Source organism: Entelurus aequoreus, linkage group LG24, assembly GCF_033978785.1.
Source record: "Entelurus aequoreus isolate RoL-2023_Sb linkage group LG24, RoL_Eaeq_v1.1, whole genome shotgun sequence".
NCBI classification, from domain to species: domain Eukaryota; kingdom Metazoa; phylum Chordata; class Actinopteri; order Syngnathiformes; family Syngnathidae; genus Entelurus; species Entelurus aequoreus.
The window spans coordinates 22,286,526-22,302,329 of record NC_084754.1 but is presented as its reverse complement, the minus strand read 5'-3'; the positions used below and the strand labels follow the sequence as shown (position 1 = coordinate 22,302,329).

The following is a 15,804-nucleotide window of genomic DNA, read 5'->3' as shown; positions in this document are numbered from 1 at the left end:
TCTGCACCACTTTTCAATTGTACACACAGTTTTAGTACATCACTCTCAATACGGCCACTAACAGTACACGCTATATTATTGTTTGCACACGCTGCAGCTAGGGGCTTAGTAAATCAGGCCCGAAGCATTAGTTCTGTTATCTTTGTTGTCTCTCACTAAGTCTACCGTGAGTTGCAGTCAGTGTTGTTGAAGGAAAAAGCCAACGTTGTGATATGTCTATGAAGTTAATGTTACTGCATTACATAAATACTTACAGCGTGTATATAAAACCTTAATGGAGGTTTTTGGATGCTTTTCAGATCACCTTTTGGCGGAATAGAGTGACTCCCATTGACTCCTTTGTTGGCTGAATTTTGATAACGTTTATGAGTTACTGCATAGAAAAAAAACATGTGTTCTCGTCTTACATAGGGATTGTGAATGATAGGCAACTTTCCCAAAAAAGTGCAGTTCCCCTTTAAAATGTTTGATGACGTTTTTACGATACTTTTCTAATTTACTGTACGAGAGAGAAATAACATTGTTGGAGAGACAAAAAAAAGTGGTAAAAAAGCATAAAAAGTCAAACAAATGTTTAGAATATAAATTTATGTCGCAAACAAGCCGTCTGTGTGTGCTTTGAGTTGCGGAAATGCCCTACGGTATTTTCCGCTGCTTGTTAAGAGAAATACATTCTTTTCATGTCATTCTCCAAATTTGTTGCTAGTTGCTTTTATGAAAAAGTGTAACAAGTGGGTCTGAATGCTAGCTAAAAAAGTCCCCAGGTTGGCAACAACAACTTCTGGCTACGTCTTCTTATACTCTAGCAGACCAGGTGCTATCAGGTGTGTTGTAACCAGAGATACGATGCATACCTCCACCTAGGGATGATGTTTGATAAGGAATTATCGAGTTTGAGCCTATTATCGAATCCTCTTATCGAACCGATTCCTTATCGATTATCTTATCGAGTCCAGATAGGTTGTTGTATATGGAAAAAAACACACAATATTTGGTTTAACAAAAGCTCACTTTTATTGAATAATAAAAAAATAAAATCTAATAAATAAATAAATATTGACTGTTACCCAACTAAAAAAATTAAATTAAATAAATAAATATTGACTGTTGTTACCCAAAGTATATTAAGTGGGATTTTTCAGAGAAACAAATATATACAGTAACACAAAAACAACCTGTCTCTGTGATCACTATAGGTGTATAAGTAATAATAGTGTTAAATAAAATCAGTTCCTTTGGGCACAAAACTGAAAATAATACAGTTCTCCAAAAAGTGCACTTCTGCTGCTATTTGACATAACTGTTTGTTATGATGCTTTGACATTTTTGCACTTTATTTCTTTATTGAAAGAAAATTCTATGAAGAGAAAATTTCTTTGCAAATGTGGTTACAATGCTAAAAAATGAAAAGTTAAAGCTAAAAAAAGAAATACACTTTATTGAGTTAACATTATTTCTTTATGGGGGGGAAATGTTATGAGCTACAGAATATAACAACTACACTACCCAGCATGCAACGGGAGTTACGAGCATGCGCGGAGCCCCCCCGAAAAGTGTTGCATGTTGCCACGCTGTGAAAGTAAACGTCAAGAACTCAGCCAACACGCCTCGTCTGCATTATTTATAATTAGACAAACAACACATCTACAGTTTTTTTGTTTACAAGGAAAGAAAAACAAAAGTTAAAAAAGGGAGATATGTTGAATATATAAGTATGTGCTGCGGTTGTTTTAAGAACGTTGCGACAGCTGCCGTAAAGGAGGTGCGTTGCTAGCCTGGTTGCTATGTTTTCGGTTGGTCGTAAAAGTGTTCGTCATGTGTTTTACCCTGCTAAAATCTCTCAGTAAAGTTATTCGATGGATTATAGCTTTTGTTTTGAACTTTATTACACCTTGGAGCGCTTTTTCCCGTCCATTGTTTTCCTGCTTTCTCTATCTGCGCCTAATGATTGAGCTACGTGATGTCATTTCTTGTGATGTCCTACGGAGCATTTCTGGTCGGGACGGTATTCGAATAAAGAATCAACTCTTTTCCTTTACTATAGTGGTCTCGATAACGGGTACCGGTTCTCAAAAAGGGATTCAAGTCCGAGGACTCTGTTCTTTTCTTATCAAACAACCGGGAAAACCGGTTTCGAGTATCATCCCTACCTCCACCTACCTTGCAACGTTGTAACAAGTTACATCAGAAAGTCCTTAGTGATGCTTTTATGAGGGCAAACAGGTGGCACCAAATATTTTTAGTGTTGACCTGATTTTGTTGTTGGTTAAAATCAAAGTGCATTTCTGGCACACAGCATGCTGCAAAAACTAAATAGATATATTAATGATATATTACATTACATTATTTGTTTTTCTACCTTTTAAAAGATAAGCTGTGGATGTTTTGTACGTGTTTCTTGGATAAATTGGTGCTTTACTTTATGTGTTAGTCTTGGCCCTAGAACAGATTAGTTTTATCTCCATTATTACTGTGTGGCTACGGTATTCTAATCAGAGGCTAACCACCATCCTGTATTGGTCTGTTTCAGTTTGAGGTGTTAACCTGTACATGTCACTGTGTGCCAACATGTTGGATTGGGGCAGTTATCTGCCAAAAACAGGTGTGACACTGTGCTGATAGAATAGCACAAACTCTGCTTTTACGATAAATACACGCCTCGTCACCGCACCTAAGCATATCTGCCCCACCTCTTTAATGGTTACAGGAAAGTATGTAATCAGCCTCTTAATGATTTATGGTTCTTGTCCAATGAGCCTATGGCTTATTTTTTTGTACAAGAAAGCGGTGTGGGCAAAGTTGTGGAAAAAAATCCTGGTGTTACTATACCAGTAGAGAAGATGAAAAAGCCCTCCAGCCATGATCAGCTGAGCAATATAGCTGTGATATGACACCAGAGTCACAGTGGAATGTTCACCTTGTCAGCCTTAGGACAACTTGCATGTGGCTGAATGCCAAGTTTTTTTTGTTGAAGAATACATAAGAAGTACTCACATATAGACATGTCTACTTGCTCCGCTACAGCCTGCACATCATCCCTTCCTTTCTCTTCCGTCTGAAACCGTCTTGCGATGTTGCGTAGTAGCAGCGGGTACCGGGTAAGCCTCTGCAACGGTGCCACCAGTAAGTCGCGCAGTTGTAGCCGGCGACACTGCTCATGTCGTTCACACCACTGGACAGACAGGTTGCAGAGGTTGGCAAAAGGTTGAGGAAAAAGAGACAATGGATGGCAAAAACAAAGGGTTTGAGAGCAGGTTTCTTACAATAATGACAGCAATGTGTATTGGCTTTCTAATCAAGGTGCATATGGTATAAGAAAAAATACATAGAATAAAAAAGGTGCATGGTATGATGAACACACAGTGTAAGCGCCCTTGTGTACCTTGACATAAGATCCAAAGTCCTCTCTGGGCCTCAGGCTGTCCAGATAAATCAAAGCTGTAGAGTAGTTTAGGCAGTACTTCTGCAGGCAGTGGCATATGCTCTCCTGAAAAGCCTGCCAACAGATAACAGAACATCAGATAGTACACAGCAGATCAACTAAATGAACAATGTCCGTCTGATACAAATAAACTGGGCCTGATTTAAACTAACACAAATCTACTTCATTAGGTAAACAAAATCAAATAAAAGCCAAGTATTAATGTTCAAGCTCAATAAGTGAGCTCTGCTGACAATTGCAGAAAATAATGTTGTTTTTCGCATTTTAACTCACAAATGGCTACTTGCATTTTGGTGTGGTTCTGGATAATGAATTCAGAATTTTGCTATTCATCATATATCTCGGTATAAAAACTCTGACCAGCAGAAATACTCCATCAACAGGACAGGGGCTTCATGTACAAAGCTTGCGCACGCATAAAAAATCTGCCGTACGCCCTATTTTCACGACAAAAGTGGAAAAAAAAAACTGACGTGGACATGGAAATGTGCGCTTCATAGCTGGCATACATACATTTCTACAGGCTGTGGATACTTTAGCGACACACAATTGATGCCTGGGTAACAGTTCACATAAAAAGTGACAACTTTTACTTCACAGACTGATTGATGTGCGCATCAAAGACATATGAACAATTTCAACTTTTTTTTATTTCCACCTGTGTTCAGTTCTCGGAGACACCGTAATGCCTGGTTGACAGTCGCTGTGCGGTTTGCTTGAAACACTTGTGATTGGTCAGAAAGTGCCGAGCTCCAGCACATGACTATTGTGACTTCTTACAGGAAGTGAAAACCAGTGGTGGTGAACCAAGCCAAGATGGCTGTTGTACAGCAAGCAGTGCACAAACTTTCTGAGTACAAAAGAGGCTTAAATCTTCTTGCAAAAAGCAGATACGAGCAAAAAATTTAAGTTTGCAATGGAATAGTTCCCTATACTTTATCAAAAAAAGATTTGTCGAGTGATATTAAAGATTATACGTTGGTTGCGTTCCCAGACATATCGAACTAATAATGTGCTCTGACGCCATTCTACATGACAAAACAGATGGAAACTTGGAAAAGCATTAAGGTCTACAACTTCTTTGTGTGTGACTGGGTCAAGGAAATTGGACTCTCCCGGATAAATCATGCATTGTTTTTGCTCGGTAAGGTTGCATTTCATGATTTAACTTCGCTTCTACTGACATACTTGTTGCTGTTGTTTGCTTCGTTTACTAGTAGCGTGTTTTTCCCCATCTTTATCAACACATAACTTTTAGATGTCAAAATTGTGTATGTGCTGAAAACTTAATTTATGATTGCTGCCTTTGGTAAAAGCTTAACTCTTTTTTTGCTCACATTTGATTTATTTTTTTTAGACTTGCCAAGTTGGTGCTTCACGGAACACTTGTCGCTAAAATGTGTCTTAAGAAATACAAATAATATCAAGACAATACTTATAAGGGGAACACTAAATGTTAAAATTATATCAAACAAACTTAAAGTGATCACTGCACTCTTGTGCATTCTTCAGCTCTGCTTCCTTGTACTGGAGTGTGTGTTGCTTTTCTAAAATAGTTTCGTAAAAATCGTAAACCTTTTTAATTACCTCTCGAGGAACTCTGAAAGGTTTATCCTTTTCACCATTTGAACGATCCGTACAGACGAAAACAATGCAAGCATAGGGCATTTTTCTTTGAGGAAGGCTAAATGGCGCCTAGTACCCATTGAGAACAGATGCTGGCTTGACCACAGCATATATTAAAAGAACCGGACGTGAGCCAGACATGAAGTCATTTTGAATCCAAGCAATAGTTCAATATGATATGCATATGTATAAGGGGGCATGGTCTGGCCCTGATCTGGGCATGCCAAGCCAAAAATATATCTATGATTCCAAGTAGATCGCGATGTAATGAAGAAATGTGATTGAATGTGTGCGTGCGAACACTTTCACACATCTGAATTTTTACTGGCGAACAACATTTTCTGGACGTGATCGTACATCTATATTTAGTAAGAAAGCCACGCAGCTCTTTATACATGAGGGCCCAGGTGTTTGGCTTTGGTGTTGTTCTGCGCTATAATATGCTGTAAGAGCAAAAAATAATACTACCATGTACAACTTATACAAAAATCTTTCATACAGCTTTTTTGGATAGAATTAGACAAATTAATTAATTAGATTAATTAAGTGGGTAATTCTTTGCAATAACATAAATCCTAAACATAAAAACTACAAGTGCCAGTTGTGGCACACATGCCTTAGGTTGGTGAGTACTGTTCTCGACTCTTTATCAAATGTGTTTCAATTGAAGCATTCTCCATGCCAGCAGTTTGTGTCACGTAATGATTCTTGATGATCACAACAAAGTGTTCACACGCAAATCGGTTCTCAGTCCCTCCCTGTATTGCTGAGGTATTGTCTGGCTGCACTGACACGCACTGACAGCCCATTAACTCGTCCAAAAGTGAAAACATGTGGCTTCAATAATAAGCTTCAAAGTTCCCATAACATTGTGAGTCATGTGTTTGATTAAAATCCTCCTGCAAGCCTCCTCCCTTTCATTTACGACTCAATGCCAATGTTCATCTGATTGCCACACTCTAAAGCACATTTTATTGGTCATTAGAACATATGACGTACATTCATGCTTTAATCCAAGGGTGTTTGACTCGGGAGAACTAATTTTGCTAAACAAATTTTAAAAAACATGCTAACCCATCCCGCCCGAATGCAGCTGAGATAGGCTCCAGCGACCCCAAAAGGGACAAGCGGTAGAAAATGGATGGATGGACGCTAACCCATTTGAAGCGGCACCATCCCCAAGTGAACATCGCTTCAACAAAGATAAAGACGAGCAAACAGCTCCCACCTCTTACTGCCAAGTTAGCCAGGCTGGGGGGGGGGAAGAAAAGTTAATCTGAGGCTGAGTTAACTTGAAACTGTTTAATGCACTTTTTATATGTAGAATAAAAGTGTTGTCATTTTATTTAATCTGAGCAACAACTTGAGGCAGTTTAATGTTGATTAACGTAACTTAAACAAGTAGAAAAACATATTCGGGTGTTACCATTTAGTGGTCAATTGTACGGATATGTACTGTACTGTGCAATCTACTAATAAAAGTCTCAATCAATCAATCAAAAAAAGCACTTTATATGTAGAAAAGTTTTGTTAAGAAACCATTCTGAGCCTTATCTTATTTATTTTTTATATGTTGACCACATTAACCCTGGCAATGGACCCTGTGTGTATATGTATGTTATGCCATTGTTTACAAATTTGGTAAATAAATAACCAAAAAATTAATATTTTGTTGTTTTCTTACTGTACCGAAAATGAACCGTACCGTGACCTCTAAACCGAGGTACGTACCGAACCGAAATTTTTGTGTACCGTTACACCCCTAATATATATACATACATATATACATATATACATACATATTGCTGAAATAAGCAGGGGCGTCCATGGTAACGTTGCTTGGATGGCAACATATGTTGCTCCAAAACTTGTATGTACCTTTCAGCTTTAATGGCGCCTTCACAGATGTGTAAGTTACCCATGTCTTGGGCACTAATACACCCCCATACCATCACAGATGCTGGCTTTTCAACTTTGCGCCTATAACAATCCGGATGGTTATTTTCCTCTTTGGTCCGGAGGACATGACGTCCACAGTTTCCAAAAACAATTTGAAATGTGGACTCGTCAGACTACAGAACACTTTTCCACTTTGTATCAGTCCATCTTAGATGAGCTCAGGCCCAACGAAGCCGACTGCGTTTCTGGGTGTTGTTGATAAACGGTTTTCGCCTTGCATAGGAGAGTTTTAACTTGCACTTACAGATGTAGCGACCAACTGTAGTTACTGACAGTGGGTTTCTGAAGTGTTCCTGAGCCCATGTGGTGATATCCTTTACACACTGATGTCGCTTGATGATGCAGTACAGCCTGAGGGATCGAAGGTCACGGGCTTAGCTGCTTACGTGCAGTGATTTCTCCAGATTCTCTGAACCCTTTGATGATATTACGGACCGCAGATGGTGAAATCCCTAAATTCCTTGCAATAGCTGGTTGAGAAAGGTTTTTCTTAAACTGTTCAACAATTTGCTCACGTATTTGTTAACAAAGTGGTGACCCTCGCCCCATCCTTGTTTGTGAATGACTGAGCATTTCATGGAATTTACTTTTATACCCAATCATGGCACCCACCTGTTCCCAATTTACCTGTTCACCTGTGGGATGTTCCAAATAAGTGTTTGATGAGCATTCCTCAACTCTATCAGTAATTATTGCCACCTTTTCCAACTTCTTTGTCACGTGTTGCTGGCATCAAATTCTAAAGTTAATGATTATTTGCAAAAAAAAAATGTTTATCGGTTTGAACATCAAATATGTTGTCTTTGTAGCATATTCAACTGAATATGGGTTGAAAATGATTTGCAAATCATTATATTCCATTTATATTTACATCTAACACAATTTCCCAACTCATATGGAAACGGGGTTTGTATATATTTGATATAGAAACCACTACACTTCAGTTGTTTTTTATTATTATTTATTACAACTTTGTGTGCTGCCTCAGAAGCATCTGTGATAACCTTTACACAGCGGTTTTACACGTAATCCGCAATCCCAATGTTTTAGTCTGCATATTACCGTATTTTCCGCACTATAAGGCGCACCCTCAATGAATGGCATATTTCAAATTTTTGTTCATATGTAAGGCGCATAGAATAGACGCTACAGTAGAGGCTGGGGTTACGTTATGCATCTATTAGATGGAGCTGCGCTAAAGGGAATGTCAACAAAACAGTCAGGTCAGTCAAACTTTATTAATAGATTACAAACCAGCGTTGACAACTCTGTTCACTCTCAAAATGAATAAACAGCTGTTTTATTTTCCCCGAGATAAAGTCAGTGACGTGGTGTTTTGTTTATCTTTTAACAACAGCAAGGTATAACATGTAGTGCAACATTTATATCACATAGTGGAAGTGAACTTTTCCCTGATTCAATAAACACGTAAAAAACAGTGATACTGTTACGGTAAATCAAACGTTAGTGCAATCACAATATAGTAACACTCGAAATAGTGCAGAGCAATAACAATACATCAATAACTCAACGTTGCTCAAACGTCACACAACACAACACACAAAATGAACATGTAAAGCTCACTTTATGAAGTTATTCCTCATCCACAAATCCCTCGAATTCTTCTTCTTCAGTGTCCGAATTAAACAGTTGGGCGAATACGGCATCCAACATGCCCGGCTCCGTCTCGTCAAAGTCGTCATTAATCGAGTCAGTGTCGCTGCTGCTCTATTCCCGTGTTCTACTGCGTGACTGATCGTCTTAAGTTTAAACTCTGCGTCGTAAGCGTGTCTCTTAATAGGAGCCATTTTGGGGTCTTTACATAAACAAACAAATGGAAATGAAACGGCACGCCTCGCGCAGTCATATATCCCAGCATGCACCGCGCGCTTCTTCTTCTTCTACGGAGGAAAATGAAGACGGGGGAAATGAAACGGCACGCCTCACGCAGTCATATATCCCAGCATGCACCGCGCGCTTCTTCTTCTTCTACGGGGGAAAATTAAGTCGGCGGCTGCTTACCGTAGTTGCGATTGATTGAAACTTTTACCTGTTGGAGGCTCAATATTGGTCCATATATAAGGCGCACCAGATTATAAGGCGCACTGTCAGCTTTTGACAAAATTTGAGGTTTTTAGGTGCGCCTTATAGTGCGGCAAATACGGTAATTTCATTACAATTCGAAGAGCGAAGTTTGCCAAACATGTAAGAATACACTACAAACTGTGGTAAAGCCACATTTTCGAGGGTAATCGCAAATACGCTGTTGTACGGATGCACACCTGTGCAAGCAACACACACAGACACATACAAATACACATATTACGATGCTTTTCTTCGCCACACAGCAGAGCGTTGAGACGTAACAACAATCTTTTGGACCAAAATAACACTTCAATTTGCATTGATTAAAGCAAGCTATAATAGACTGAACAACAACACATTATTCAAATACTTAAACTTTAACAACCCCCCCAACATCAGACCCTAACGACAATGCACTATGAAGTATAAACGATAAAAAATTGACTATCAAGACAATCTGAAATTTCGACTCCTACCTTGTTTACTTCCCTGGCCACCTCCTTAAAGTTTTGTAATTAATCAGAAATACCAAGCAGCTAAAATGCGCCAAACATGGGGAAGTGTGGCAAGAGTGTTTTGCATATCACCCAACATGCACTGTAATGGATTTTTATATGTGTAGTTTTAAATTATATAAACGTGTTTTGTGTTGTCCACAAAGTTCAATGAGCAGGAGGTGTGTTATGTACGACCGTGTGTTGACTTTATTTGTTGGTTATAGTTCATTTACACCATGAGTGGGGAAAGTTGTTTGGATTGGGTCATCTATATTGATGCTGTGCTCAAGCCACTGTTAAATGAGAGTCATGGTCATTGACTATCGATTCTAACTTTGCCCACAAGAAAGTCGCATTATCACTCTGATGTAGTCCACAGGGAAAAACATTTAGGCAAAAACACGCCGCGGCCAATCTTCTTGTTAAACTTGTGTCATCTCGTGGGCTGCATTGAAAACTCCAGCGTGCCGCACGTTGGCTTACAGGCTGTAGTTTGGACACCCCTGATTGGATCTATTTGAAAGTCAACAAGTGACTGTGGAGTTGCCCATTCACACTTACGTTGCTCAGTAGTTGCACCAAAGTGGACCCGCCACTACCGGTGATGTCCAACGGGTTCTTCATAGCACGCAAGAGGTCACTCAAGAAACCAAAGCTCACCTGCAGTGAAAAACAACTTGTGTCCAGTGTCACTCGAAAGCAATATGACTATATGCTACATAACATAAAGACATGTGAAAATCATACTTGGAAGGCGCAACAAACCATTACTCAAAAGAAGTCACTATCAGTTATTAAAAAACTGCAAACAAGTCAATCAATAAGCTATAATCTACATTACCTCCACCCAGGGGTGTGCAACATGTTATTGTGTTAGTTGCTGTGTACTGGCATCTCTTTATGTCTTATGTGTTGTTTCTGCACAGAGGAAAATCAGTATTTACATATTTGCTACATTAATTTATTACTATACCAATTTACTTTTACCTAATTATTGCCTAGTTTGATGACTAAAACTTGCTGCATAATAGACTCTGATACTACAGTGATGTTTGTGAGAATTTGTTCGAGTTATGTGCAAAGTTATAGGTCCCACTTGCTGTGTTTGCATTATTGCTCACCAAGCAAAGCTCACTGAGATTTGCAAACAGTCCCCAGGAGTCAATATCAGCCAAGCACTTCCTCATCTGAAGGTTTGAGAGTGTTGCCAAAAACACCTGTGTGCAACAAAAGAGTCAGACTGACAATTGGCTTAGGTAGTATCTTGTTGCACGCTTTTTTTTTCTTTTTTTTAAAATACGGAACTCTAAAGCACAGACAAAAAAAGAATTTCAGAACAAAGATGTAAAGAACAAAGAAACAGGTGTTTGGTTTCGTTTGGGTTTGGTCTTTTTGTTTGTGGTCCTGTTTGTGAATGTATTAAAAGGCATTGTGCGGAGAGAATCACCTCTTTGAGAACCATGAGCTGATTCAGGAAGTAAACACACTCGCTTGTGAAGAGCTCCCAGATGGCCTCTTGTCTCTTGGAAGCCATAGAGTCAGAGGTGCAGCTCCACTGGGAGGACTGGTCCTGCAAGAACTCTGCTAGGGAGTAGTCCTGCCCAAAAATCACCAGAGAGTATACACCTCATTGAAAAAAAACATTGAGAAAGACACAGATGACAAGTAGCTTGTGCAGTGCACTGTGATGTTCCTCCCACTGCTGATCTACCCAAGCATACACAGCGTGTGGTTTTGCTTATGTGCTAGATGGTTACAGCCTAGAAAGTCAGGTTATTTTGCAACTTGTTATATCAGAGTAGCAGGATTAACACAGATTATATTTGGATTTGAAATTTGGATGTATTAGTAGTGCGGACTGAAATATTGCATGATTTGAAAATCACTCAGCACTGTCAAATATATTTACACAACAAATAGTGTGGTGCTTTGTGTGCTGCTGACAGCAACCATTTCTCACCTTATACTTATGAAGGTCACAGTTTCTCCAGTCCTGAATTTGTGCTGTGGTGAGATATTTTTCAATATCTGACACCGTGCCGTTTTGAGACTTCCCTTTAGTCTGAAATGTTAAAGACACAAATTGGAAACTTTGGCATCATTGTGTGTTTATGAAATAAAAAAAGGTGGCATGGCATGCACATTCTGGCCTACTCATGCATGCTCAAAATCTTAAAGCAAAAAGTGTTGCGATTGGCATTCCTACAAATTGCAAACTCTGTGTGAGGAAAAGGGATGAAAAGTTGTATTAATATGAACATCACACAAACTACAAGCACACAGTCCATAGATAACAGCTTCACTAAAGGACTAATACCCACCGTGCTACGCCTTGAAAAAGGCCACTTCGACTTCTTTGTGTCTAATAACAAAAATAAAACGAATATGAATTAGAATAATTAGAACTAAACATAATCAAAACACCAAAACAATGTGTTGAGAAATTGTAAATTGGTTTGAGTGATAGCTGTGTAGTGGAATTGTAATAATAGAGTGAAACAACACACCAGAGAAGTTAGAGTTGTTTAACATATCAGCTGCTCCATTGGATACAAACAAGTCACCTGGCGAAACATCCAACCCAGGCAAGCTGACCACTACAGAGCTCCGCCTTCTTTCCTGTAGACTGCAGTAGACAGAAAATTATTTTTAAAAAGTACTCTTCTATTTAAATTGCACACAGAAAAATCAGTGCTTTATAATACGTTTGGATTAGTTATGTCACATTTACACAATGCTGTTTGCATAGAGAAATACTTATTGCACGTCAGGAGGAAATACAAAATTATATTTATCGTTCGTTATAGATAAAATGCAGATTAAATAACGATCAGAAATGTGCAGCAATTTACAATGCATGACCAGACATAACGAGAAAAATAAAATGTGCCACATGACTGGCTTTTTGAAAGGGAGGTGCTGATTTAACTGTACATTTCTCACACATTATACTCCTCTGGCTCTATTTTCAGACTTACCAAAGCAAGTCTGCTGCTAGAACATTACAGGTGTGGCTTTTAGCCTGAGGCTAAATTCAAACAACTACTGTTTTCAAGTGTATTAACGTATTCTATGCTTGGATTACAGAAGAGAGTAAACATGATCATATCATCATAACATACTGTATGTCATTCAGTTACACTCTGGACTCAGTTAATATAATATCAAGGACTGTTGCCATTGAAAAAAAATCTAAAACTCAATTTTCAAGAAAAGTTGTAAGCAAACTTGTACAATATGGACTGGATTATGAAATAATAAATTGGATAACATGAATACTGAATACTGTGCTATTGTTTGACACCCTTTCCCTAGATGTATATAGTGCAGACTAGGAGTAGCTAAACACTAACTCTGTTGAAAACTAACTTCTGCTAAAAAAAAAAAAAAAGGGATGAGATTTATTAATCTATTGAATGTATCTATCGATGGCAGCAGGAGAAAAGTGCAAGTGGATAAGATGGTTTTTGAAGGGGTAAAGGTTCACTTTTAAATCCCTGGCATGTACTGACGGTTGGTCAGTGACCCTTGTCAGCTTTCTGTGTCTTCACTTCCTAAAGCTGAAAGGTTTTACTTGACAAAACATTCAGTGAAACATAGGTATAGAACTGATGAGAGCAGGTAATTATAAAATACTAATGAACTATAAACACATCATTACATTAATGCGTACAGTATTCTGTTTAACAAGGGAAAAACACAAAGTTTGCTCCAACTGGCCAAAACATTATGACCAGTTGCAGGGCTGTACGCTCAGCTTTTTCACTAGTAAATTAGTAGCACAAAACGGTTTTGTAGCACAGAAAAAAAATAGGAGCAACATGAAATGTCTTTAATAACACAATTTCATTATTAACATGTGCACTCATACATAAAAACACTACAACTGCAATGCTCATTTAAAAACAGAGATCCTCCCGAAACTTGACTAGCACTGTCACGAACATGAGTGTAGGGCTGGGTGATATGGACCATAACTCATATCCCGATATAGTTTGGCTCATAAACTAACTCATAAATGGAAATATCCGTTGACGTAACTAAATAGCTCCACCATGGCTTGATTTAACATTTTCGGGACTGATGAGGATCCCAAATGCACAAAAACAGGTACCAACAAATAAGAAAAGTAGGTTTGCATAATAGGATCCTACATTAAGAGGTGTTTTGAGATAAGAAAAACAAAAAAGCTTTGAAATCAAATATAATCTACAAACTTCTTTATAAAAACATTTAGCTATGCTCAATTCTTCAGCTGACAACAACACAGGAAAACAAAATGTGGAATAAAGTTCATGTTTAAACATCAGCAGCAACATGAAAATAATTTACCTTTAACAATGGTGTTTTTATAGGTAAACATTGTTATAGGACATACTGAATTACTCCTTAATAAATGTAATTAATTACTAGGTAAAGTAATTATTTTGTTACTTTAAAAAAACTTCAAATATCTGGCTTAATGCAGTTAAGATATGTTTCAATGTGTGCGTGTGCCTTTGACAGTGCTTGTTGCCCAGTGGCGTGTGACGTCAGCGAGTCCATGCTCGGCATTTAGCTGTAGCTGTTTTTGTTAACTTAGCAGGCTAGCAGCTGTAGTTTGTCGGCTCTAACGGCAGCTCTTTTTAATATTTCACTGGTTTGTGTTACCTCTACTTAATAAATAGATTGAATGTGCTTCCATGGCTATATGTTCTTGTCAACAAATGGCAAATTGCTTAGATGACAAGTTTGTCACTTCAATCATTGATTTGTTGTCCAATATACTAGCACGCAGTGTTGTGTTAAGTTTAAAGGTGGTGATAAAAACGTTGTCTTTTACTGACCAGTTCCTTCAAATAAAACCTTGTTTATTCTGTATTGGAAGACTTAGAGCTCACACACAGCCCCACTACAGCCCCACTCCCCTCTGTGCATTAAGCAGGAGGAGGGACACAAATACAGCTGTCAGCGCATACAGAGTAATCAGTGACACCTCCGCGTCAATCACTTGTTCATTTGGTTATGGTTATGGTTTAAGTTTATGTCAAACATGTTATACATCTATCCATCCATTTTTTACCGCTTTTCCCTTTCGGGGTCGCGGGGGGTGCTGGAGCCTATCTCAGCTGCATTTGGGCGGTAGGCGGGGTACACCCTGGACAAGTCGCCACCTCATCACAGGGTCAACACAGATAGACAGACAATATTCACGTTGCCAATCAACCTATCCCCAGGTGCATGTCTTACAGATAGGCGAAAATCTTACTCTAATTTGATCAAATTTGGATGGGTTTATTTCAGGAGCAAAAGGCTAAATAAAGGGTAAAATCTGTATTCGCACGTGTGAATGCGACTGAACTGCTCGCACAATCTAATTAGATGCAATACAGAAACAGTATTAATAATTCTGTGGAGTTTATTTGCAGTGGTGTAGAACTACAGTAGACTGCATTATACTTAAATGTGTTTTGGATATTTGGACTAAATGGAGTAGCTAAAATATTACAAACTCAGAGGCAATCAAAAGTGTTATAGTTCTTGATTTTCAAAGCATAATCTATATGCAAGCAGAAGTACAAGCAATGAGAACAATACTGCCTCTCATTTGCCCCGGCTAGCGATAGTTTTTCTTCCCTATATAGTTTACATTTCTGCATTGTGCCTGCTCAGCTGTCAAGCAAACACAAATGGCTGCAGGCGGAAATCATGGATGAATTAGTGGCGTTTGAACAGTGAGTATTCACTGTCTGTGAAAGTGCAAACCAATCCTTTCAGGTAATGAATACTGAGTCAACATTAGAAGAGATAACAGTGAGCGAGCAGAATCACCTGAGGTGCACACATGGATAATGAGACTGGAAGAAAGGCACAGAAAGCTGTTTGCAAAGCAGGTCAGAGCATCCTTACTCTTCATTCCAAAGTATTCTCACAATGACAATCCTGTTGCTTTGTGGCGACTCAGAAAGCCTCCTCTGTGTCCACCGAGGGCACTTGAAAAAATGGCTGCTTTGTTCTATGCTCAAAAGAGAAATAATGATGCACAAAAACAAAAATGTCCCCACCAGTGGCTTTGCAGGGCTGGGCCACTATTAGAGGTGCAGTGCCAGCATGTAATTAAAAGGGACAATAGCTGCCTAATTATCCAACGAGGGGAAGAACCCAGCCGCCCATTAGGAGGGGTGTGGGTGGCAGCAAGGGACAACAGCATTAATG

General features: G+C 38.8%; 1 protein-coding gene across 3 annotated transcripts in view; it reads right to left on the bottom strand.

Moving 5' to 3' along the window:
• The window catches only part of plekhg7 (pleckstrin homology domain containing, family G (with RhoGef domain) member 7), a 46,607-nt gene that overhangs the window by 15,969 nt on the left and 14,834 nt on the right, over positions 1-15,804 (bottom strand). For 2 of the 3 annotated variants that reach the window (XM_062035687.1, XM_062035690.1), the window contains exons 4-11: positions 12,117-12,235; positions 11,931-11,971; positions 11,570-11,671; positions 11,057-11,206; positions 10,731-10,826; positions 10,171-10,269; positions 3,383-3,496; positions 2,995-3,172 (exon numbers count right to left, since the gene is read on the bottom strand). In XM_062035687.1, coding sequence (XP_061891671.1) covers positions 2,995-3,172; positions 3,383-3,496; positions 10,171-10,269; positions 10,731-10,826; positions 11,057-11,206; positions 11,570-11,671; positions 11,931-11,971; positions 12,117-12,235 — 899 coding nt within the window. The remainder of the gene's footprint in view (positions 1-2,994; positions 3,173-3,382; positions 3,497-10,170; positions 10,270-10,730; positions 10,827-11,056; positions 11,207-11,569; positions 11,672-11,930; positions 11,972-12,116; positions 12,236-15,804) is intronic. The other variant, XM_062035688.1, reaches the window with a different exon arrangement.